General features: G+C 45.0%; 1 protein-coding gene across 1 annotated transcript in view; it reads left to right on the top strand.

Moving 5' to 3' along the window:
* Nucleotides 1-1,032: 1,032 nt before the first annotated feature.
* LOC146610977 (nuclear receptor coactivator 3-like) overlaps nt 1,033-25,574 on the top strand; it is a 33,443-nt gene continuing 8,901 nt past the window's right edge. The window contains exons 1-9 of the mRNA XM_085344348.1: nt 1,033-1,087; nt 18,246-18,353; nt 19,177-19,337; nt 21,208-21,308; nt 21,406-21,580; nt 24,063-24,245; nt 24,601-24,687; nt 24,834-24,974; nt 25,275-25,422. Coding sequence (XP_085200474.1) covers nt 18,265-18,353; nt 19,177-19,337; nt 21,208-21,308; nt 21,406-21,580; nt 24,063-24,245; nt 24,601-24,687; nt 24,834-24,974; nt 25,275-25,422 — 1,085 coding nt within the window. The 5' untranslated portion in view covers nt 1,033-1,087; nt 18,246-18,264. The remainder of the gene's footprint in view (nt 1,088-18,245; nt 18,354-19,176; nt 19,338-21,207; nt 21,309-21,405; nt 21,581-24,062; nt 24,246-24,600; nt 24,688-24,833; nt 24,975-25,274; nt 25,423-25,574) is intronic.

Below are 25,574 nucleotides of genomic sequence, written 5' to 3'. Positions count from 1 at the left end.
CACAGACGCACTCAAACTGAACTCAGAGACTCCGACGTGACGCTCTCATCATTCATTTAATAAAAATGAAAGTAAACCTACTTTCTGTCTCTCACACACACAGACCCACACATGTGCTGAGGTACAGGGACAGAAGAACATGAGCCAGCCTTGTGGTGTGCTTCACCGATGACAGGGTGTCATGGAAACGCCCAGCGTTCCCCATGGTTACGCACTGTTTACCCCTACGGGATACTCTTCTTGGATTGTTCAGACGCTGAACACTTGAGCTTCTACAACAACTCATGGCCAAAGAACACACACAGACACACACACAGTGTTTCTTATCAGGATCTAAATGGACACAAATTAGCCTATTATGTGCTTTTGGGATTAGCGCAGTGATTTTAGCCTAATAGTCTGTTTTTGTGCTCTTACTCCAAGTCCCTACGCCACAGTGGATATTTGCCAATAAAGGCTTGGTGTTTATATCCAGTTGTGTTTTTGAAGTATTCATTCAGAGGGAAAGATGTGGAAGCACTTCACTTTGTCTTCTTTTTTAAAAAAAAACTTGGGTGGCTGAATTGTGGATCACATGCTGTCTTCACTTTCAGGTTTCAGCTCTTTGGCTTCCTGTAAAACTTGTGTCTCAACATCCCTTTTTGTGTGTGTGTGTGTGTGTGTGTGTGTGTGTGTGTGTGTGTGTGTGTGTGTGTGTGTATTTGGTCAGGTTGTGGGAGAGGTCTGCATGTTAATGCAAATGCACAGGAGCCATGATGTGTTTGCTCTGTACGTGTGCAGCCGTAATGAAGACAAAAGCACATAGCGAGGCTGGGCTCCCTCGCAGTTTCTTCTCCTCATTAAGACGTTAATGGTGCTTCCTGTGCATGTGTCTTCAGGCTGCTGATTAATAATGCTGCTTGTTATTCATTAATATTGCCCTAATGAACATGCACTGTTGAGCATGATTGTTAAACTTTTTTGCGTGTGTGTGTGTGTTTGTTTTTTCTTTTCTCTCCAGACTCCATTGATCAGCCCACATAGGACCGCGCCCCCAAAGCGAGGGGAGGGGGGACCTGATCGTCCATCATCTTGGCGCCGTGGAAAGGTGAGCTAACATCCCGCACGGTTGGCATGGTAACGGCCTCCTGAGTTCAGGTTGAACGGTTTGTCAGAGACAGTTTCTTGTTGTTGCCACACTCTTGCAACATCCTCCTGACCTGAACGCTGAAATGCAGAGAAAAGTGTGTGTGTGTCTGTTTTTGAGGCAAATATTTTATGGAGGTGGGGGGGGGGTTTTGTTGTTTTTTTTAGTGCGTGTGTGTGTGTGGTTGAATTTTGGAAGGTGGAATAGTTTACGAAAAAAGACCGGTAGTGGCGGTAGCAACAAGGGAAACAAAGAGGGCTGCGAACGATTTTCAGGGAGATGAGAAAATGAAGAGTGGGAAGACAGCAGGGAGACAGGAGGAGAAATCAAATTATTCTTTGTGCTCTACCTGCCACGGAGGCTGAAAGAGAGCATTAATCTTTTACCCCTGTCTGCAGGTGACGACAACACACACACTCAAGTTCAAGTTCAAGTTCAACTTTATTGTCACTTCAACCATATACAGTTTAAAAATACACAGTGAGGCGAAACAACGTTCCTCCAGGAACCAAGGTGCTACAAGACAAGTTAGTGCAAAAAAAATAATAATATATAATATATCTAGTAATAATATTGTGCAAAAGAGCATTTACAGGTTGGTGTGTGCGATGGTTTGGTGGTGTAGGTCAGTGTGTTTGCGCTTTGTGTTGGTTAGTCAGTCCAGTCTCAATGTTTTGAGGTATTTGAGTTAAGCTGAGTGATAATGTTAGTGTATGTGTGTGTGTGCGTGTTTATCAGTCAGTCCCTTTTTGCTGAGGAGACGGATGGCTTGTGGAAAAAAGCTGTTGCACAGTCTGGATGTGCGTGCCCGAATGCTTCGGTACCTTTTTCCAGATGGCAGGAGTGTAAAGAGTGTGTGAGAGGGGTGTGTCCGATCAGCCACAATGCTGGTGGCTTTGCGAATGCAGCGTGTGGTGTAGATGTCCTCAGTAGAGGGTAGAGAGACCCCGATGATCTTCTCTGCTGTTCCCACTATCCGCTGTAGGGTCTTGCGGTCTGATATGGCACAGCTCCCAAACCAGACAGTGATGCAGCCGCTCAGGATGCTCTCAATAGTTCCTCTATAGAAGGTGGTCAGGATCGGTGGTGGAAGCCGGGCCTTTCTCAGTCTTCTCAGAAAGAAGAGACGCTGTTGGGCTTTCTTGTGCAGGGAGCTGGTGTTGAGGGACCAGCCGAGGTCCTTCTCCAGGTGTACACCCAGGAATTTGGTGCTGTCAACGATCTCCACAGAGGAGCCGTTGATGCTCAGCGGTGAGTGGTCGCCTCGTGTCCTCCTAAAGTCAACAACCATCTCTTTTGTCTTGTCAACATTCAGAGACAGGTTGTTGTCCTTACACCAGTCCGTTAGTCTCTGCACTTCCTCTCTGTACGCTGACTCGTCGTTCTTGCTAATGAGACCCACCACGGTCGTGTCATCAGCGAATTTAATGATGTGATTTGAACTGTGTGTTGCTACACAGTCATGAGTCAGCAGTGTGAACAGCAGAGGACTGAGCACACAGCCTTGTGGGGCCCCAGTGCTCAGTGTGGTGGTGCTGGAGGTGCAGTTCCCGATCCGTACTGACTGAGGCCTTCCGGTCAGAAAGTCCAGGATCCAGTTGCAGAGGGAGGTGTTCAGGCCTAACAGGCTCAGCTTTCCGATCAGTTGTTGGGGGATGATCGTGTTAAATGCTGAGCTGAAATCTATGTACAGCATTCGGACGTGTGAGTCCTTCTTGTCCAAGTGTGTCAGGGCAAGATGGAGTGCAGTGGAGATGGCGTCGTCCGTTGAGCGGTTATGGCGGTATGCAAATTGCATTGGGTCCAGTGAGGGGGGCAGCAGGGTCTTGATGTGTCTCATGACGAGCCGTTCGAAGCACTTCATGATGGTGGGTGTAAGTGCGATAGGGCGGTAGTCATTGAGACAGGACACAGAAGACTTCTTGGGCATGGGGACGATGGTGGTGGCCTTGAAGCACGTGGGGACAACGGCACTGCTCAGAGAGATGTTGAAGATGTCGGTGAGAACATTTGCCAGCTGATCAGCACATTCTCTGAGCACTCTGCCTGGGATGTTGTCTGGTCCAGCAGCTTTACGTGGATTGACTCTGCGTAGAGTTTTCCTCACCTCAGCTGTAGTGAGACACAGGACCTGGTCGTTCGGAGGAGGGGTGGTCTTCCTCGCCGCCACGTCGTTCTGCCTGTCGAACCGAGCATAGAAGTTGTTAAGCACATCTGGGAGGGAGCCGTCACTGTCACAGGCAGGTGGTGTCGTCCTGTAGTTAGCGATGGCTTGTAAGCCCTGCCACATGCGTCGTGTGTCGCCGCTGTCCTTAAAGTGGTTGTGGATTCTCTGGGCGTGTGCGCGCTTCGCCTCTCTGATGGCCCGAGAAAGTTCAGCCCTCGCTCTTCTAAGCGCCACCTTATCTCCCTCTTTGAAGGCAGAGTCTCGGGTCCTTAGAAGTGCACGCACTTCCGCAGTAATCCACGGTTTCTGGTTGGGTCGTGAGATGATGATCTTGGAGACAGTGACGTCATCGGTGCACTTGTTGATATAGCTGGACACTGATGATGTGTACTCCTCCAAGTCAGTGAAGTCGCCGTAAGTTGCAGCCTCTCTAAATATGTTCCAGTCAGTGCTCTCAAAACAGTCCTGAAGAGCAGAGATGGCTCCTGCTGGCCAGGTTTTCACCTGCTTCAGAACCGGTTTTGATCGCCTGACGAGTGGTCTGTATGCTGGAATTAGCATAACAGAGATGTGGTCTGAGTAGCCGAGGTGGGGGCGGGGCTCTGCCCGATATGCGCCGGGGATGTTTGTGTAAACAAGATCCAGCGTGTTTTCTCCCCTCGTTGCAAAGTCCACATACTGATGGAATCTAGGAAGCACTGACTTGAGATTTGCATGGTTGAAGTCCCCAGCAACAATAAACAGTCCATCCGGGTGTGTATTTTGCAGTTCACTGATCTTTGTATACAATTCCCATAGCGCTTCCTTAGCATTAGCGCTAGGTGGAATGTACACTCCGATAATGAAAACAGTGGTGAATTCCCGTGGTAAGTAAAAAGGTCTGCATCTAACAGTCACAAACTCCACCAGCGATGAGCAATAACTAGAGACTAGCACAGAGTTCTTGCACCATTTCTCGTTGATGTAAACACACAAGCCGCCACCGCGAGTCTTACCGCACAGAGCTGCATTTCTGTCGGCGCGAAACGAGGCCAGCCCGTTTAGCTGAATAGCGGCGTCCGGTACTCTTTCGCTGAGCCATGTTTCCGTGAAAACAAAGACACAGCAGTCTCTAATCTCACGCTGTGTGGCCTGCTGGAGTCGGATGTAATCCAGTTTGTTATCCAGGGAGCAGACGTTGGATAAGATGATGGACGGTAGAGCCGGCCGGCTAGGGTTTGTTTTTAGCCTAGCACAGACTCCCGCCCGCTTGCCGCGCTTCCGCTTCCTCGCGCAACGCTTCCGATGTCTCCACCTCCGTCCGCCGGCATCAGGCAACGCCGAGGCTTCGAGGCCTGGTTCGCGGAGCAAGCCGAGTTCACGCAGCGTTTCCCGCAGCCCCTCCTGGATGTCGTCAACTAGGTTATTTAGGTTGAAAAGTGTCTGGCTGTTGTATGCACGAACACCGACACCAGTTGCGACGTTATCCATACATAGTGCAAAATAAGCACGCTACACACAAAAACGTAAACAATAAACAATGCAGCACCAGTTTTGGCTCCGGAGTGGCTGCTGCGTGCTACTGCCGCGCCGCCACTCCGCCACTCGCGAACACATAAGTGTACCCACACTTAACCAAACCACAGTCTCTCTTTCGTTCACGTGAATTCTCACACGCATGTTTTTTTGCAAACTCGCTGCTGTTGCACTTATAGCAGCAGTGATTGTGTGAGGAGTGAGGTTGGTAAGAAAGGGGAGGAAGGAGAGTCCAGGCCATAGGAGGGGAGACACTCAGTCTAAAGCAGAAGAAAATAGGAGGGATAAGAATGAGGTGAGGCAAGGATACTTCCAGGAATCTTCCACAGTGAGTTAAGGTGAAGGCTTTGTTGATTTCTCTGCATAAATGTCAGGTGATGGGTTGTTGAGGCACTTCAGGGTTTTGGATGAGCAGAAAACTCATTGAATCAATAGAAAAATAAAAATAAAAAACTTGATCTTTAATTACAAAGGTATTATCTAAACCCATTTACACATTCAGCAGTGTACTTTTAGACTGAGGCTCCATTTTGGTTCATTTTCATGTGCATTTTTTTTTTACAATTAAACAGATTCAACTATTACATGGTTGAGGCACGTGGGTACAATTGTTTGTAACACACACAGTAGAACTTCAAGGATTAATTGAATGATTTGCTAATTTCTTAAGCAGAGGTGCTGGACTTTTTTGATTTATCTTTATCAATCCTTTGATATCCTACTTTGATATCATCATAGTATCTCTGAATCTGCTTGCCCCTGATCCGACACACAGATCTGTAAATTTTGGGTACCTCCACTCAAGAAATGATTGACAGCTGTCTTTCCGCTTGTGGATAACCTTTCTGTGACTTACCCTCTTAATTCCTGTGGAACCAGGAAAGCAGGTTTTATACTTTACACATCCGGGAGTCCGCTTGGCTCTCTGTGATGTAAATTTTGCCGTTGCCTAGTCAGTGTGAGGGTCCACGCAAAAGTCTGCACACCGCTCTGTTTCTTGTGATCACAAGGACTTGTTTGTAGAGAAATTACATTATAATGCACCAACTATGCATGCACGTGAGAGCAGACTTCAAGCAAACTTTAAGGAAGTATAACAGGCATGACTACTCGGTTGTCCATGTCCACAACCAAGTATAATCCAGGTTTAAAGGTGTATGTAGTTTTTCACACAATGCTTCAGTATTTTGTCTTAGTTTTTGTTAAATAACTTACACTGTGTCATTTAAGGACCAGGGCCCTGTTTCAGGAAGCCGGTTTAGAAAACTCAGAGTGAAAAACGATACGCAGGGTTGAGTAACCCCGAACTGTCCAACTCAGAATATTCGGTTTCAGAAAGGCTGATAACAATTAGTTCAATCAACGCGGAGTTGCTTTAACCCCAAGTTAAGCACGCGCACGAGGATACATAAAGCCCTGATAAGCGGAGCACAGATTAAGCGAGTCACCATGGAGACGGAGGGAAAGAAGGCGCGGTCAATGTATTTTACAGCGCTTGAGGCCGAAATTCTGATGGCAGCATATGCCGATAACATGCAAATTCCGCGGAAAAAAGTAACACAGCCTCAGCTGCGAAAGAAAGGAAGCATGCATGGCAAAACATAGCCGACAGAGTCAATGCGTGAGTGTTAATTTAAACATTGATCGAGGGATTTCCACCCATTTAACACGTTATTTTATTATATTTTATTTGTTATTTTATACATTTTATTTTGTGACGTGATGTGAGCGCAGGTGCAACCCAACAGGCCCCAAACGTTCCTGGCAGCAAGTAAAAATGAAATATAAAAATATAGTCCAAACAGGTAAGGTGTAATTGTATTATGAGCCATAGTGCTTGGTCTGTTTGTCCCATGTAAATCAATTGCAGTTAGAGGCTACATTAATTTTCTTTCTGTAAGCACTTATTGAAATTATCTGAGCACATTACAAGTACATATTTGCTTACTCTGTATGCTCAAATGTGACCCGTTATAGCCAACAGAAAAAAAGCGGAGGCCCGAAAAACAGGTGGGGGTCCTCCACCACCACCACTCACAGAGGCTGAGCAGTTGGCCCTCAGCCAAAACAGTGGGCGCCCTGTGGCCGAAGGCATCTCTGCGGGGACATCCTCTGAGTCAATAACCCCGCAAGACACAAGTGCCTACATAGGGGGTAAATTCAAAATAATACATGATGTGCATACATCCTTTCTTCACAGTCACCTTTGCAGTGCTGCTCATTCATTTGATAAACTCTTTACCATAATGGATTATTTTGTAGTGAAGTTATTTTCCTACTGATTTTGCCTTCCCTCAGTCTTGGTTGTCTTTGAGAGCATAATGACAATGAAGTGTAAGCTGAGTGCTATATGTTTGTTAATTGCCATTTGGTCCCTTGTAAGTTATAAGTGACCTGTATAAACCTCATATTCTATCAGTTGATGGTGATGGTGTACTGCATCTGGTGCAGCCTCCTGTTGAGCCAGACCAACATGCAGTTGTGAGTAATACTCCACAGATTATATGAGTTTACAGTAGAACAGCAATGTTGTCTATTTCTTTACTACAGGAAAACAATGAAGAAACATTGACAGCTGTTACAGAGGAGGAAGCAACAGAGACACTTTATGAGGTTTACATCTTTTAATACTTTGTGTACAGGAAACACAGGTGACCAATAAAGCCAGTTGAACAAAAAACCTGTTTATTCTTCTTTCAACATGTTGAGGTGATGGGTCAAAGGAAATGATTGTGACATATGGTGTCTCTGACTGCGCTTCCATCTTGTATGTCCGTGGGAGGGTCAGGATGTTCATGGTTTGGATCACTGCTGATGTTTGGTTCAGAAGGACAGTGTTCTCCTCTAATTGTGGCAATGTTGTGAAGAATCACACATGCCACAATAATGTCACATGCCCTTTCTGGGGTGACCCTGAGTCTTTGCAGGCACTGGAACCGGGCCTTAAGCATTCCGATAGTCATTTCAATTCTGGCTCTTGTCCTGCAATGAGCCAGGTTATATCGCTGCTGTGGGCCCGGTTCAGGGTCAGGGTAAGGGGTGAGCAAATAGGGTAAACATGGATACCCCCTATCACCAAACAAGTAGCCAGTGAACTCTCCTAAGACAGAAGGATACACTTCAGTTCAAATGTCCCTGAAGCAATTGGTCTTTATATATTTTAAAGTATTCTCAACTCACCATGTCCAAATTTTGTGCTCAGTGTACATTCACGGAATATTTGTGAGTCATGGACAGAGCCTGGCCACTTGGCTTCCACATTTGTCATAATGTTGGCAGCATCACATATGATCTTCACAGTGCAGAGAACACAAATTAGCATCCATTACTATAATGAAATAATTTGTTAGTTTGAAATGCTACAGGGAACTATGTACCTGTACATTAATGCTGTGGAAAGACTTCCTGTTCACATAGTCTCCTTCATTTACTGAAGGAGCAATGATTGGAATGTGAGTGCCATCTGTACACGCCTGGGAACCCTGAAAATAAATGTAGAATTTAAGTAGTAGTCCAAGTATCACCACATCATACATTACGTTTTGGTCACCTTGATACCTGCAATTTTGTGGCATCCCTCTTTGATAAATCTTGTGGGTCTATGACCGGGGAACACCACACACGAGTGCAGGAGACGTTTCAGTGCAACTGTAACATTCCTGACTGCCCGACAGACGGTAGCCTTGGAAACGTGCTCAGCGTCACCAATATTATACAGAAAGCTCCCGTTTGCAAAAAACCGAAGTGCAATACAAATAATATGTACAGAACTGAGAGAATGTCCACGATGTGTCACATGAGTAATATATGGCCTGAGGATGTTATTCAAATAAATTATAGATTGTGCTGAAAAATGGTAACGTTCGCACAGAAACTCATCAGGAAATGATAAAATGTCCAAACGCGCTCTGATCACTCTCTCCCGGCGGAGAGCTCTGCGGAGAATTTGGGCTTCACGATCTACTGGCTCTTCAAGGACGGGGCACGCCATGTCCGACACTTCCTACTGTCAGGTTTCCGACAAAGGGGCGGAGACAGTCAGGGTTAGTTGTAGTAAACCTGCTAGGGAGCAGGTTAGCTTCACGGCGTGTGTCGTCATAGTGACTCACTCAGGCTTCAGCTGAACTCGCTTTGTGAAACCGAAAAACCAGAGTTTTCGTTAACTCAGGGTATACTTACTCAGTTTTTCCACTAAACCGGCTTCCTGAAACAGGGCCCAGGTCTTTTTTATTATTAGGATAAACCAGAAGACAGTCTTTGCAACTTGTGCGAGTAGTTGAAGCAGCTTGTCGTGCTGCTGGTGTGAGTTTACACGGCCAGACATGGGCCGTGTGCCTCTGTTTTGTCAACAGAGATTATGAAAGACTGGCAGGCGGGGGAGGTGACAGCAGGGCTATTTGCATCACCCAGGCTGAGCATGCCTGCTCCTCTAACTCTGTCACCTTCTCTCTCCCTTTTCTCTGTCCCTTCCTGTCTGCTCCACCCTTTTGTCGCCAGCAACAAGCACTCTGGCTAGACCGCCCTGTCGCCACGGTCTTATCGCCTCCAATCAGGAAAAAATGGAAAGAGAGATGTTCAAACAAACTCAAGGAAAGCTTGATAGCAGGCAGCGCCACAGATCTGTTATCTCATTTGAGAGATGACAAATGAATTAGTTTCTAGATAAACTGAAAGATTAACCATGAGGCTTTTTGTGCACAGCAAACAATAAAAGTTTCTAATGGAGCCTGCACGTTGACTGAATCCACACAGGGGAAACCCAAGATATTTATTATGATGTTTAGATGGGAATAATCCCACCTGTCTACAGATGATGTACAACACAGATTGGTGATAGATTGAGGTTGTATTTGCTGTTGCTAATCTTTTCCCATTCGCTTGCCGCCTACCCCCACTAACTCTTTCCGACTCATTCTTGTTTGTTGCACCTTTTTTCCCCCCACTGCTGTGACTCATTGTGTTGTGGGAGGTCTGTCGACTCTCCACTTTGTTTGCTATTTTCCCAAACCTAATTCAGTTTTTCTCTGCTGTTCATCCATTTTAATCTGGCGTCAGCGAGTGTTACTCATCAGTAATATTGAAGTGATGCTCATCTTATTGGAAATAATTTTATTGTTTCCACCAAAGTGCAAGAACACACACTCACGCAGTCCAAAAATGTGACTGAGCGGGAGCAGTGTTTGGTTAGTGTAGTTATTGAGGGATGGATGGATGAGATACTGTTTAGTCTTACTGACCACTTTAAGCACTTGAACACTACACCACATTCACACATATACATACAACACTTCATTCTGTGCATCTACAGTTGTGGTCAGAAGTTTGCATACAGTCATCATCATGGGCGTGACTGTCACTGTGATTTTAGGCTTTTAATTATTTCTTTGAACTGTTCTTTTTCCAGGGTGGAATCACAGTACAGCATGAATCCTTGATTAATAAAAAAAAACAAGAATTGTGTGCGCAAGTTTGAATTTATTTTGGATTTTCTCTAATAAACACAGGGTCAAAAGTACACATGCAGATTCAAATATGTGCATACACCACCACTGATAGTTGGTTAAATGTCCCGGAGCAAGTTGGTCACCATCAACAAGCTTCTGCCATGATTGTGGCTGAATCGCCTTTCTTGGCAGAATTAGTAGAGTTCCTTTAAATTGGTTGTTCCTTGCGGAGATCCAGCTTTTAAGAGTAGTCCACAAATTTTCTGCAGGTTTAAGTTCAGGACTTCGGGAAGGCTATTCTAAAAGTTTAATGTTAGCTTGCTTTATCTATTCCAAAACCAGTTTTGATGTGTGTTTGGGATCATTGTCCCCTTTGAACACTCAATTATATCCCACTTTCAACTGAAGCTTTTGATTTGAGGAAAGATTGAAGAATTTTGAGGTAGTCCTCCTTCTTCATCATTTCATTCACTTTGTGCAGTACACCAGTGATGCTACCACCACCATGCAAAGCCTCACTTTTAGTCCACCAAACTTCTTGTGATTGTGACAAGTAACTCAATCTTTGTCTCATGTGAAGATTTCTCTCCAGAAGGCATTTGGCTTGCCCATGTAGGTGTCGATTTTGGAGCAGGGAGTTTTTTCTTGGTCGGCACCCTCTCAGTCCATGGCAGCGTAAAACTCCCTTCATGCTGGGTGGTTCTTGGGTTCTTCCTGAACATCTTAATCAGTTCCCTTTTTATCTGAGGATGACAAAATTGGGTCTTCTTCCAGACGTTGAAAAAGCCTATGTTAACTTCTGACCACAACTGTATCTTGGTATCTTGCGTGGAGGGCAATTAGAGGCTCAGTATTTCCACATGCAGATCAGGGTAGTCAGGGATGGAAGCACGACAGTCCAATTATTAGACAACCTGAGCCCTGAGCCGCAGCTGCCATTGGGTCTTAAAAATTAAGGTGATTCATCTGTGGAAACCATGATTGTGCTCAATAATTGTCTAGAATCTGTGCTTTTCAGACGTGTGTCTTCAAAGTAAATGTTATAGCAGTTTGAAATGTTCATATCTAAAGCCGAGTTACATTACTTTTGCAGTCTTATTTGTTTACCTCAGAGCTTTTTGTCATTGGATTAAAGAAAATGTTTAGACAAAAGTTTAAAACATGTTTGGTTTTTATTATTCATATAGCCAATACTACAAGTACAATACAATACAATACTAAAAGTATCATCTCCGTAGCTCAAATCAAAACATGATGTACGTATGAGAGATTCGTATCATGGCCAGCTTCTGGAACAAATTGGAATGGTAATATTTGCTGTTTGCCAAATTTAGGTTGCTTGTGTTGGTTTCCTTGTGATAGTTTTTAATACTGTTTGCTAACTTCTTGGCTAATGCTAACTGAATGCAGAGACAACAGGATTGGTCAGTTGCAATGTGGACCAACGTTGTCATGATTTACTAGGAGCAACACAAAGCACGGGGAAATCACATCGTGCTTCACCGTAGCCCTGAACTTGCTTATACCTTACCTGATAGAGGTTGCTTGTGAGAAAGCACCATCACATCAGGCAGCTTCCTTCCAGGCACCACCCCTCCTCTTAACCACAAAGTGTGAGGACACATGAAATAGATTAATGCCCTGTCCTTATGCTCTGACTTGATTCTCCCTCTGGGCGCCATGAACATCTTGTGTCAGTTCATTAGTAAATCCTCTACTGTCTGCTTTTATAGCCAGGAGACAAAAGCAGTATGTGGTTTTTGTTTGTCTTCTGATCCAGTCTCTGCCTACCATCCTAACTAAGATTATGACATTGGCATCATATGTGCAAGAGATAAAAATAGTAGCAACAACAAAGAACCCCAAAAGGTGCCTCTAAAGGATGTATAAAGCCCACAAACTGCAGAAGTAAATTTGTTCCACCTAGTATTTGGTCCATCACCGTAATAGAACGACTCCATTTCTCCGTGGAGTTTCTTGTCCATCATCCATCTTTTTTTCTCTTTTCTGCAGGGCTTGCGTTAAAAAAAAATCTAGTAAACTCTCATTAATGTCAATTTGTGTTCAGAACTCATGAGAATGAGTAGGAACGTGTTCATCGTGGGATTTTGACAGTTGCCTAGCAATACTGCTTTGATTGTAGCTTACCCATCAGTCAGTGCGGTGTCTGTATTTTCTCCATAATGAATAATGTATTTCTTTCTTCCTGCCAAGACTAAAAAATCTGTTCTTTAGGTCTTTTCCAAAGTTAAGGGGGATATTTTGAAAGCAACATTGTGTGTGAATTAGATCCCTCACTAGTCAACAGGACTGTATGCTTTCTGTTTTATGAGGTGAGCCATTTCCTCTGGTTTTGCCATAAAGCCATAAACTTTGTGGTTCCTGGTGAGTCGTGCTCCCACTGGGCTCCGGGATCCAGGGTCATTGGCATTAGGGCTGAACGATATATCGCATTTGCGATAATATCGCGACATGATCAAGTGCAATTTTCTAACCGCAAAGGCTGCGATTATACTGCGATTATATTATACAATTCATGGGCTGCATCCTCCTGAGGCCGCATTTGTAGACCGATTACGTCACAGCGACGCGCCGAAGGCTGTCCAAATTACTACCATATCCCAGAATTCATAGCGCGGCCCAGCCAAACTCCAGTTTCCAGCAATGGCGGCCGCTACTAAGTTTTAAAATTACTCATACTAATCTTTCTGGGTCACAAAATAAACTTTTAACATATTTTCAGGCGAGAAAGTAGTTGTGTAAACATCAAATATCTGCTCGGTTTATCAAGATATCCCATATTTGCAAAAGTGCTTCGACGTTTTCAGAGGCGTCTGCTACCCACCAGCTCGACAGCTAGCCGGGAGCTCGAGGGTTACTGATGCGGCCGAGAACGGCACAACTCCCGGCACATCATTTTCAGATCACCGCGGAGTTTCGCTGCTCGGGTTAAACGTGATATATAAGTCACTTAGACAACCTAAAAATGTTATTGTTGGGCTTTTTTCAGTGTTTTGTTTGTTCGTGAGTAAATCGGTTTGGCTGAGATTAAAGTTATTAGATTAGATAAAATAAAACTTTATTAATCCCCCGGGTGGGTTCCTCCTTGGTTTTCACACAGCTGACTAAACGTCAAACAGAAAACTTATTAAACAGAAGTATGAGACAGTCGAGAATTTACGCCAGTGTCTGGTTATATTTTAGATAGCAAGAAGCAGACGGCCGAGTTTATTAAACTCCACCGAGACAGCGGTGACGCTAATCAGAACTAGCCTTCTGATTCAGAAGGCTAGACCGTCCAATTTCACGCCTTTAAACTTTAAAGGCGTGTTTGTGTGTGTGTTTATACAATTGCTATTATGTTTGCACTTTATGTGTAATGTTACTGACTGCAGAGATCAGTAAGATGTGTGTATTTTTTATTTATTAGTTTTATTTATTTAATATTATTTTTTAATTGAATGACTGTCTAGTAGTTCACAGATGTCGAAAAACTGAGTGTGGTAAAGCCACTGATTTTTTTTATGTATATTTCTGCAATCTGCACATTGTACTGACTTTCATTTTAATGTTTACACCAGGGTTCCTTGTCAGCACTTTATGCTCAGATGTTTGTAAGCTAAAAATAAACTATTGTGTATGTTCAAATATACTGTTGTGATTGAAGAAGTTAAATAAAAATGTCAGTCATCAATTCATGCATCACCTCATGTCATCATAACAGAGGTCTGTCTTCCAGGAAAGAACAGTTTAAAATTAATGTAATATAGTATTGGCCATACTATATGATGTATTGCTTGTCTTTGTTTAATAATACAGAAGACAAATACCTTAAAAAATAATCGCATATCGCATCGCAATCGCAATATTGGGGCAAAAAAATCGCAATTAGATTATTTTCCATAATCGTTCAGCCCTAATTGGCATGCTACTGTCCTTTAGCAGACCTCAGAAGTTTAGCTTCACCCTAAGTGACACCACAGCTGACCTGAACGATCCTCCTGCCTCATTCGCCCATTGACCCAAATAATATATGGGTCAGCTGTCAGCATGAAGGTGATGGCCTCTTGGAATCACTCAGTTCAAGATCAGGGTTGAGTATCAGGTCAAACTTAATATCAAAGTTCAGAGCTGCTTGCCTGCATGAGTCCTCTAACCTTCACCTGTCATCAAACGAGGAGACTTTCCCATGACCAGTCAGATGGGAACTAAAGCCAGTGCTGTTTCATAACCTCTCTGCAGGCATAGTGAGAACATACAAATTTCTTATGAAGTCTAACTTGGATTTCTGCTCTTATTTTACTTCCCAGTGTCCTTTAACCTCATCATTTGAGGTATATAAGAATACATTTGTGTTACTGTTTCTCTAACCCTGTAACTCCAAGCGTAGAATGTTTGACTTTTTGAGACCTCTAGATCACCGGTGCAAATTACACAACAATCCCGGACAAATTAAAACTTATACATACAAACTGATACTTAATTTCTTTTTTAGACACACCAAAAAGCTCAATAAACACTCCACTTTCGAAAAATTAGAATTCTTTATGAATTTGCTCATGATTCAGGCTTTAGGGGGCTAAACAGCGGATGTATGGTTAGAAAAGAAATGTACAGTATGCTGTCCAGTCACATCAGAGAGCAACGGCTACCACACGTATGCCTTTGTTTTGGATATAGTCGATTTATAGAGTGAGATTCACAAGTGAAAATAAGAAATGGAAAAAATGGGGCTTGAGGCAGAAGAAAGATGTTGACTGCTTTTTTTTTGCACAGTTGGACAGTGGCTGGACGAAGTGGGTGTAAAGTGTCAGATCTTGTGTTACATAAATTCTCATTGATGATACCAGAAATTGGTGGGGGCTTTCTGAAGCTGTTCGACCATCCTACAAAAATTTCTAAAGGAGTATGCCAGTCTCTTAACACCTCTAACATGAGCGCATTGTAGTATCGTAGGACACAAGTCACACCTGGATTAGGAACAAAGATCCCAGCATGATTTTGTGTTGGGTAGTCCGTACGCTGAGCTTTGCATGCCCCTGTCTACATGTTGTACCTGTGCACTGTCACCTGGAGGCAGTGTCAAAAGACAGTGTTAGCACCTACTGCCGAGGAGTTGGAACTTATAACATTGGAGTAAAACCAACTGTTGACACCTGCTGTTTGTTGTGATTCTGTCTCTACTTTTTTTCCTAACTTCTTTATCCTAGTCGTAACCTCTGTTGCGGTTTCCTTTCCTTTTCAAACCAACTTTTTAACCAATTTCTTTTGGTTTCTTTTAGTTTTTTGGGGGAGATTGCATTTAAATGCATTTCTGTGACTGTGAATCGGGCTTTAAATAATTGCCTGCATGCATGAAGCAGTTGATTTGTGAAATGTGGTTATTGTACACTCGCTGTGAGTGTAAATGACCAGTGCTGTTTTCTGCCACAACTCGACCGACTCAATCGTGTCTTCTTAAGATAAGATTATAAGATCCTAGTATGGATGATTTGACTATTGTTAGTTTTTTGAACATTTGTAAGTTTTACTAACAAATGTGCTTTGCGACTGTGTGTTTTGGGGTTTTTCCTGCCAAAATTTCTCTTTCATTTCCCAAAACAATATCCTCTTAATTTCCACAGTTTTTGTTCCAGTTTCTCTAATACTCTCATTCAAACTGCACATTAACCCAGGTGCAGGGAAGCTAGTTTGCAGTATGTTTTTTGCTCTGCACACTCCCTTTCACATCTCCAGTATCCCTACGTCTCCTTCAAATTGCCGTCTTCATGCCCATCTCTCCATTCCCTCTTGCTGCCCTCAATAACGCCATCACCCTCCATTTCCTTCTTTACGTGGCTCATTCCCACTGCCCCCTGCTGCTGTATTGTACCCACCGCAGCCCCGCTGCCTCTCTGCCACCAGGCCCCACACTGCCTGTGGCGTGTAATTGACTTTCTCCCCGCACTGGAAAAGCGGGCGGCCCGCGCCAGGCTGGAGGTGACCCATTTCCCTGGGGCATTCAGCAGGCTCCTAATCAACTATTCTCTGGGGCTGCCTCATTCACTCTGCAATTAGAGCAACTCCCCCTTTGAGAACTCCATCAATAGGCTGGCAGTCAGGCAGGCGGACGGGCGGGTTTGGTTGGTGTAGGAGCAAAGAAGGAGTTTCACCCGAACACTTTGTCTTGGCTCTTTGAGTTCTGAAACCTCCTTACTTTGTACTTCCCCCTCTCGCTGCTTTTAGCTTCTTCTGCTCCTCATCTCCCTCGTGGTAGGTTTCATCAGACAACAGCAAGCGGGGGTTTTGTCTAACGAAGAGCAGCAGACGGGGAGGCAGGTAGACGGGCACGCAGGGAGGCAGATCGTAGGATAGGCAAGAAGAGGTAGGCAAGCAGACAAAGGCACTAAGGCAGACAGTCAGTCAGTTAGACGGGAGGGACTCGAGGGAGAGATTAAAAGAGAAATTTGAAAGAGGGAAGGATTGAGCAAGAGTATCTGTGAGATTTCAGAGCATCTCATGCTTTTAGGAGAGTATTCCCAGTTGTTGTCTTGCAAGAGAATACACTTGTGGTTCACCTGGTCTTGCAGACATGCGTGAAAGCAGTCCTCATATTGATTCTGTCTCAGTAGGAAGGTGTGTTCTCGTTCTCGCAAGCCAAGTTCACACGACTGAAGACTGGGACCTTCTCTGTCCTGAAACCGAAAAATAAAAAGGCAACACAATCAGATGCTTTTGCTCCGATCCCACCAGAGATCATGGCGCATGATGATTAAATAACAGGCCGGCGTCTCTCCCCTGCCGCTGGCCTGATTTTCTATGCAGGAGAGGCAGTGCTCTGGTCAGAGGATAACCATGTAATCAATGGAATGAAAAAGCTGCTCTGGCTGTGAAGGTTAAGAGGGGTACAGGCGGTTTTCAGCCCACTCTGTGTGCCACACATGCATTCAAAACACACTCCAGACTGTCTGAATGTTACTGAATCCTCCTCCTTTCACCTGTTCCCCTTCCCTCCTGTCTTTCTTTGACATGCCTTTATCTCTCTTTCTCTCAGCTCGCTCCCTCCTACTGCCGCCACCTCTTTTTGCTCTGATTTCTCCCCCCCTCATCCTTGTTTTTTTTTCCTTCCTCTGCAATTCCTCTGTCTCCCACTATATTTGTGCTCTCTCTCCCCTTCATTTACTTTCCTCTCTTCCCTCCCTCTATCCTCCTTTCCCCTCCCTCCCTCCTACCTTTCCCCAGTGTCAGCTGCTGTCACTGTGGCAAAGAAAATGACCAATCAGAGCTCACATCACTGCACCAGCTTCTCCCTCCCTTCCTCATTTCTTCCTTTCCTTCCCTCTATTCCCTTCTCTTCCTCCTCCTCCTCAGCCTCCTCCTCCTCCTCCTCTTCGGCCCATCTGCCTCTCATCCCCGCAACCTTTATCAGCTCACTTCCTGGAGACGAAATGTGATGCATTATGGGAGACAGACGGCTGTCTAACGGGGTTAGTTGTGTTGCGTGGCTTATCATCAGAGACACTGCTAATCCTGTGTCTTTGTGTGTATGTGTGTGCATGCCCGTGTGGATACTCCATGCGAGCTGATGAACTCATACATGCACAGCCACACACACACACACACACACACGCACACATACGCACACACACGCACACACACACACAGCCTCAGATGCTTACGCTCATATTCTCCAAATAAGAAGAGGAGGAGGAGGAGGCGGCCGACGAGACATGTTTATGTTTGTCAGTCTCTGCAAGGAGAATACGATTTGCATGATATAAGCATATTTTAGCCTGCTTGTGTACTGTTTTGCACTTTATTCATTTACAACCTGCCTTTATTATTTTTGCTGAGTTCAAAAGGATGCTTGCCATGCCTTCCTGCCTTCACAATTACCTTTATAATGAGAGCTAAAAGGCTAAGAGGGGACTGTGTAATCACTTCACTCAATGCATTAAAGTTTTATTTACACCTCTGTGTGTGTGTGTGTGTTTTTATGCTCTTTTTCTATCAGGTGCTGATATGTGTTCACGATGAGCGGGCTGGGGGAAAACTCCATGGAGCCTCTGAGCTCGGAAAACCGGAAACGCAAGCTTTCCACTTGTGACACGCCTGGTATGGGGTGAGTGTGTGGGATCAGCAAACAAGAGGGGAAATGCAGGAAAGTGGGCTACTGGGTCAATGTCTTCTTGAGCTCTGGCTGTACAGCTATTATGTCGATGTCTGCCGTGATGAGTAACAGTGAAACCCTGCAAAAAAAATTTTAGTAGTTTTGATTGGAAAAATTCTTTTATTTCCTCTTTGTACTTTACGCTCTGAAAATTAGAAGGTAAAGCCATTTTCACCTGGTTGGAACGCAAGAAATAAAAAGTGCCTGTGTACTAACTTTGTTTTAGTCATGTGTTTTTATTCCAGTTAGGTCTTCATCAGGACAAACACATTAAATTGACCATTGCCACGTTAATGTGTGTAGACTCAATTTTGTGTTATTGATGCTTATTTCCACTGGCCTTTCACCCTACGTTTGATGATCTTTCTCCACATTTTCTGTCTCTGTCTCCACTGCAGCTGAAAAATAAAGGCAAATATGATCCAAAAATACTAGAAGTGGTATTGATCTACTCTTCTAAGTCTTGCCGGGAAAGGTGACCGTACTGCAAGCTTTTTAAAAAAAAAAGAAAGTAATGTCCAGTTAGCCGTATCAGCAAATGACTAACTCGTAAGATAGCCATTGTTCTCAACCTTCAATACAACCACTGCTGACATTTCAACTAGTCATTTTTTGCGGCACAAAGAAGACATCGGTCTCACAAATAAACTGCTTGCCATCTACCTCGCAGCCACTCTGCATTGTTTTCTGACATAGAAACAGCACTTTGATCACACTTTGAGAAAAGTGCATCGCTGTAGTTTAGCTTTAATCTTTGTTTATTGCCCCCCTGCAGGTGTGAGAGGAAGCGGCGGGAGCAGGAGAGCAAATACATAGAGGAACTGGCGGAGCTGATCTCCGCCAACCTAAGCGACATCGACAGCTTCAATGTCAAACCAGACAAATGTGCCATCCTCAAAGAGACGGTGCGCCAGATCCGCCAGATCAAAGAGCAGGGTGAGTGGGCACGGTGATCTGAAGGCTACTGAGGGGCAGTAAACGGACAGGTGCCCTGAAAGTTAGGTAGACTGCGAGGAAGTGTCTGTAGGAAACACTGGGAAAGGTGTTATGGTGCTATAGCGGCGGTATGGACAGCTGCAGGGTTAGCATGTACGCACGCACATGCACACGCGTGCCTCTTCTGAGCCCAGGTGCAAGGACAGATCAATCATTCATCTCCCACAAATTTCACAGCCCCGACTGTTTATGTTTGGGAGGAAACACTGGCAATGCTTTGTGAACCTGTCATTTCCGAGTGTGTGTGTGTCTGTGTGTGTGTAATATTGCCATGCACAGCTGTGTGCTGGCCTTGCCAGGGGCTGTTTAATTGGACGTTTGCAGGTAATCACATGCCCATCCGTTCTGCTGAACTGCCAAATTATTAGTTCAGTTACATCTGCTCTTGTCATAGTTGTCATAGTTTCATCTCCGTGATGCGGCGGTCATTTCTGCAGCAAACCATCTAGAAAGCTGCAGGCTGAAGCGTTTGCCTTGCAGAGGCACCATCAGTGCACAGACTGACAGATTTAAACTCCTGGAATCGGACGTGTGTCAGGATCAATTTTTCCTTCCAAGGTGAACTTCAGGGAGATCAGGGGGAAGAGCCGGTGGTGAAATTTTGTTCCTTCTTGTTTCTGCTCGGCTCAGTCAGTGTCTGCCACCTCGACAGGAAGGGGAAGAGGCTACAGCTGGCCCTGACTGGCTGCTGACAGGTTGCCATAGTTACAGGAAGTGAAGACAGAAATGACACGGGTGTTTAGACTCGTCTCTCGCTTTCTACCTGTTCCTCTTCTCCTCTTCTCACTTTCAGTTGGTCTTACTGCCAGTCTTCATTTTGCTCTTTTCTCCATCAATCATTCCCGTTTTCTCATCTCACTTGGATGTAAGATTCTCTGCTTTTGCTTCACTTCTGCTCTCCTGCTTTTTTTTTCTTCCCTCCTCATGTCTCATCTGTATTGCAGCACAATGAGTTGCAGCATCTTCAGGTTTGCTCCCAGCATCTTAAGATATTGAATGAACTGATAGAGCGCAGCCTCTCTCTTTCTGTTTCATTCTCTCTCCTCTTCCTTTCCCTCATTTCTTTTCGTCCTTCTCTTCCTAACTTCGCAGCGCCCGGCTGCAGGCAGCAATGGCTTTTTTTTTTTTCTTTGTGTGGGTATCAGTGCCCCTTGGGAGCTAATCAGATAGAATGATTCCTGTAGCCAAGCAGCCCCCGCCTCTTTCTCAGACCGAGCTCTGCATTAATACAACGAGCCAACACAATCCATTTTTCCCATCCACATCTCTCTGTCTCAGCCCCGGACCTCCCCATCTCCATCTTTCTCTCCGTCTGTGTTTCCCGCTCTCAGCCTCAGCACCTCCATTAATTCAGGTGTCTTAGCTCCTACCCCTGCACCATTACAGCTTCCAGATCCTCTCTAGCTCTCTCCCGCTCGCTCTCTCTCTCAGCCCCAGCCTACCAGCCAGTCCCTCACAGTCTGACACTGAATATAAAGCATGAGGACGGCAGCTACCTGCTCCACATGCACCCAGCCCTCCTCTCCTCCTGACGGGCTCCTCAGAGAAACCTGCCTCTATCCGTCTCCCTCCTCACCTGTATTTTTAAATTTAAAAAAAAAAAAAAAGTGAAACTTGAGAAACGCTGCCCCCTGCTGATGCAGATTGGGTAGTGATGGACTGGCTGCTTCTTCTCAGGTAACATAGCTCTCACCTTGTTTCTCCTTTGCTCTTTTTTTTTTCTTCTTTGAAAACAGCTGGGTTTGAACTGACTGTGTGTGATGTCATCGATTTATTTATTTCTTGTTGTGATTCATTTCCTCTCCTCCAGGTAAAGCTTCATCCAACGATGACGACGTTCAAAAGTCAGACGTGTCCTCAACTGGTCAGGGGGTCATCGACAAGGACCACCTGGGTCCACTTCTGCTGCAGGTGAGCCCAGCTCTCCTCCCCTGTCAATCACGTGCTTTTTATCAATGCTTACGATTGGCCACCTGGCCGTTGGTAACTTCCGGCCGCTCTGCTCCAGGCTCTGGATGGCTTCCTGTTCGTGGTAAACCGGGAGGGCAGCATCGTGTTCGTGTCGGACAACGTGACGCAGTACCTGCAGTACAAACAGGAGGAGCTCATCAACACCAGCGTGTACAACATTCTTCACGAGGACGACAGGGAGGAGTTTCACAAGAACCTGCCCAAGACCAACAGTGAGGAACACGCACACACACAAGCCTACACATCTCAATACACACACACACACACACACACACACACACACTGCAAAGCTACACATCTGCTCAAAAGCAAACCCTGCTTGACATCTTCCACAGGGCCGAGGTATAAAACTAACTTTGAGAGGTTACAACAACTCTCCGCACACGTCAACGTAAACTCTCAAAGTTATTTATTCTTGCACCTCCGGTCTTTACTCCATCTCCTGTTATAATGAGGAGCTCCTGGGAAGCGTGTTCATGTGCATAGGAGCAATTCAGAAACACATGCACGCATACACACACACACACACACCTGACAAAACATACATGTGCACAGGAGCACCCACCCACTCGGTGCTAAGCAGGCAGAGCGTAGCGCGGCTGTCAGTCACACTCAGTGGTCCAGACAGTGTAAAACAGGCCCGAGCTCTATTCAGATCCCATGGCAGCCATCTGGAAACTACGTACTGCTGAATAATGCACCTCCTCACTTTCCTCTACTTAATTCACTGTGTTTGCATGCACGTATGTGTGTCTTATTGTCAGTTGTGGAGCAAGCACTCAAAACTTATACTCAGCTAAAAGTAGTACCACCACAACCTAAAAATACTCCATTCGAAGTATGGGAAATCTTTCTACTTTTAGTATTTGTGTACAACCAGAGTAATGTAAGTACCCTCTGTTAGGGCTAAGTATCATTTTATTGTTGTGTAGTTGGATGAGGTGAGGCTAATTCTTTAATACCGGAGTGCAAATGATGATTGCTCCTATTATGAATTCATCTCCTGGTTATTTTGGTGTTGTTATCTAAAAAAATTCTAAAAATGATAAGAAGTGATCGTCACGATAAGTGGCGCTTTCAGACTCGGTGGCTCAAAATTATTAAAAAATAAACTCAAATAAAGCATCACATCACCACGTTTGAGAGCGTGTCTCCAAGAAATAGCTAAACAGGAAAGAGTTAAGCGCAGTACTCGAGCAAATGTTGCTTTCTCCGACTGCTTATTGTGTATTTTCACACGTCTATGTCAGTAATCCACTCGTCAGGGTGCCGTGTGTGTGTGTGTGTGCGCGCGCGTATGTGAGCATGTGCGTGGAGAACTATTTATAAAGCTGATTAATTATGGATATGTGTGCTCGACTGAACCTGCTACTCGATTAACTAAGCAGCAGCAACCTCCGAGCAGCAGTGGTGGCGGCGGCTCCGACATGTCACTGACACGTTCTCCCACTTATTCTGCCTCTTCCCCTGCACGCTCCTTTATTCACTTGCTCTCTTTATCTTTTAACACTCATCTTTATCTACTTTTCCTCTCAGCGTCCCTGGTGCCTCCCTCAACTCGCTCTTTCTCAGCCTCATTCATACTTAATATGGCTGCCTACTAAGACGAATATTGTGGTTGTCTGTTTCTCAACCGGCTTCCCTTTCTGCTCTCCCACCCCTCATTGTGTCTCGCTCTGCTGCTCTGCCCCTTCATTATCTTTAGAAGCCGTGAATGAAATGCGCTCTCGCTGCACATTCCTGCGGGATGACCGCTGACCGTGCCAGCTACAGTTAAATACACACACACACACCACACAAGCACCCAAGAAACACACATACACCAACAAAAACAGACACACACGCTCGTCCCCAGAACATGAAGTGAGCTTTCATTGTTAGCCGGTGTGCTTTTGACCCCTCTGTCCTCCCTCGCTGTTGGCTAATTGCGTCTGAGGGGAGGCGTCAGCCCCGGTGACTGCTGGTGTTTCTTTCTTTCTGTTTTTTTTTTGTTTGTTTTTTTCAGAGAGAAACCTAAGGCCTTGTTAAATCACCTCTCACTATCACACAGCCCCTCCCCACCACTGCCATGCTTACCTCCCCGACGTGCCTCGCTCTCCCGGGTCCTCTCTTGTATCCTCTGCACACCTACCAGACAGAAACCTCCGGCCAGCTCAAGGCCCCGATAAGGCTTCACTCAGACCTTGGCGAACAGTCGGATCTCTCTCTGAAGTTTCATTTCCTTGTGCCTCTTTCTTTCTTCATCTCCCTGTGAAGGTGACCCCTTCTAAATGTGTGCGTGCATGCCGTGATGAGAAGTCAGGGTCTAAATGAGGATAGATGGCTGAGTGTCCCTGGCCTCTGCCCACTGCAGAGCAGACTGGGAGGGAGAGATATTGGAAATCGACACCTTGGCTAGATTAATCCCATGGTCCATTTAGCCAGGGATCCGAACAGCAGCGGGAGCTTCTGCTTCTCAATTAAAGAAGGACAATACATGTTGCAGTGCCATTTTTTATTTATTTTTTTTGCTTCCTTTGTCGTCCTTTGTGTGTCTGTGTGGATCTGTGGCAGGATAGGGTGTGAGCTGTTTGTGATATTTGATGACAGGCAATCCATTCATAGCTGTGTGTGGTTTTCAGTCCCACGAGCGTCAGGCTCATTCCATTTTACTCCCAAGAGTAAACGCCTTTTTGTTTGTGTTCCTTTTTTTAGTAAATGGGGTGTCGTGGGGAAGCGAGGCAGCCCGACAGAAGAGTCACACCTTTACTTGCCGGATGCTGGTCAAATTTGGCCATGCCCACGGCCCCATGGAGGAGGGGCCTGGAGGGCCACGCTACGAGACCATGCAATGTTTTGCTCTTACCCAACCCAAGGCCATGATCGAGGAGGGCGAAGGTAGGAGGAGCCAGTATATTCACAATAGTGTCTCTACACAGAAATGTGTTTTTCTTAGTTTTTGTCTCAACATCCACTGTTTTGTAGAAACCTCACAAATTTAGAGGCTCACATGCACATTTACAGTCTATTCATATATTTTTCAATGAGACACATCTTATCCCTTATTTTGTGTTTTTGTAAGAGGATCTCTAAAAGAAAGTGGAAAATCAGATATAAGTAAATGAATAATACAGAACATAAATAAAACAATAAAAGGTGAAAATTAATGTTAAATACCAATACTGAATAATCGGCCTCAAACGCACAGAGTGAATATGAAGTATCGTCAAGGCTGATCTCCTTTCGCCTGCAGACCTTCAGTCATGTATGATCTGCGTGGCCCGTCGAGTGACAGCCATGGAGAGGACGGAGAGTTTTAACACCAGGCATGAACTCTCAGGTGAGGAGCTGCGTACTCACTAAACAAACACAGAAGCTCAAACAGGCCGCGATGGTCTTTCTTTACCCACGAACAGGTTTGACTCTTTCTTCTTGCGTCTTCTTGCTTCCTCCCTCCGCGTGCCCTCCTTCTGTCCTGCTTGGCAGGTAAACTGATTCAGATCGACCAGAACTCCCTGCGAGCGTCGATGCGTCCGGGCTGGGAGGATTTGTTGAGGCGTTGCATTCAGATGTTCCTTCAGCACAGCGATGGGCAGCCCTGGTCACACAAACGCCACTATCATGAGGGTGGGTAACGCACGTATAAGGACTTAGTGAATTCATCTCAGTGAAATCCACATTAAAAATATCAGCTGGTAAAGGCTTTATTTAATTAACTGTATATTTATTTATCTTGGTTTTGGTTTTGTTTTTAGTTTATTGTTACTACTTATCTTTTTAGAAAGAAGACTCTTACTTATTTAAACACAAACACCTCCTGCATTACCATCCCAGTACTGATCTCTTGAACAGACGGTTTCATCATATAGGAAGTGATTGATGACCTGTGTTGTGACTTAGGTCATCTTAATCTATCTGTCTGTGCAGCCTTTCTGCAGGGTCACGCAGAGACGCCCTTGTACCGCTTCTCCCTCTCTGACGGCACTCCAGTCACAGCCCAGACCAAGAGTAAGCTGTACCGTCACCCTATGAGCAACGAGCCGCAAGGCTTCATCTCCACGCACCTACTACAGAGGTCAGAAAACTGAAAATACACACACTGCATTCATACTCGGCAAAGTGCATTTCATTTATTGTACTAACAAAAAGGAGCACTTCAAGCATGTCTATGCAAGGCAGCCAAGGTATTCATGCCACATAAATAGCTCAAGTGGGAGCTGAAGTAGC

This window comes from Diplotaxodon limnothrissa, linkage group LG20 (genome assembly GCF_057381915.1).
Source record: "Diplotaxodon limnothrissa isolate DT_005_m linkage group LG20, D_limnothrissa_male_GT1.1, whole genome shotgun sequence".
NCBI lineage: Eukaryota > Metazoa > Chordata > Actinopteri > Cichliformes > Cichlidae > Diplotaxodon > Diplotaxodon limnothrissa.
This window is presented reverse-complemented; position numbering and strand designations above follow the sequence as displayed.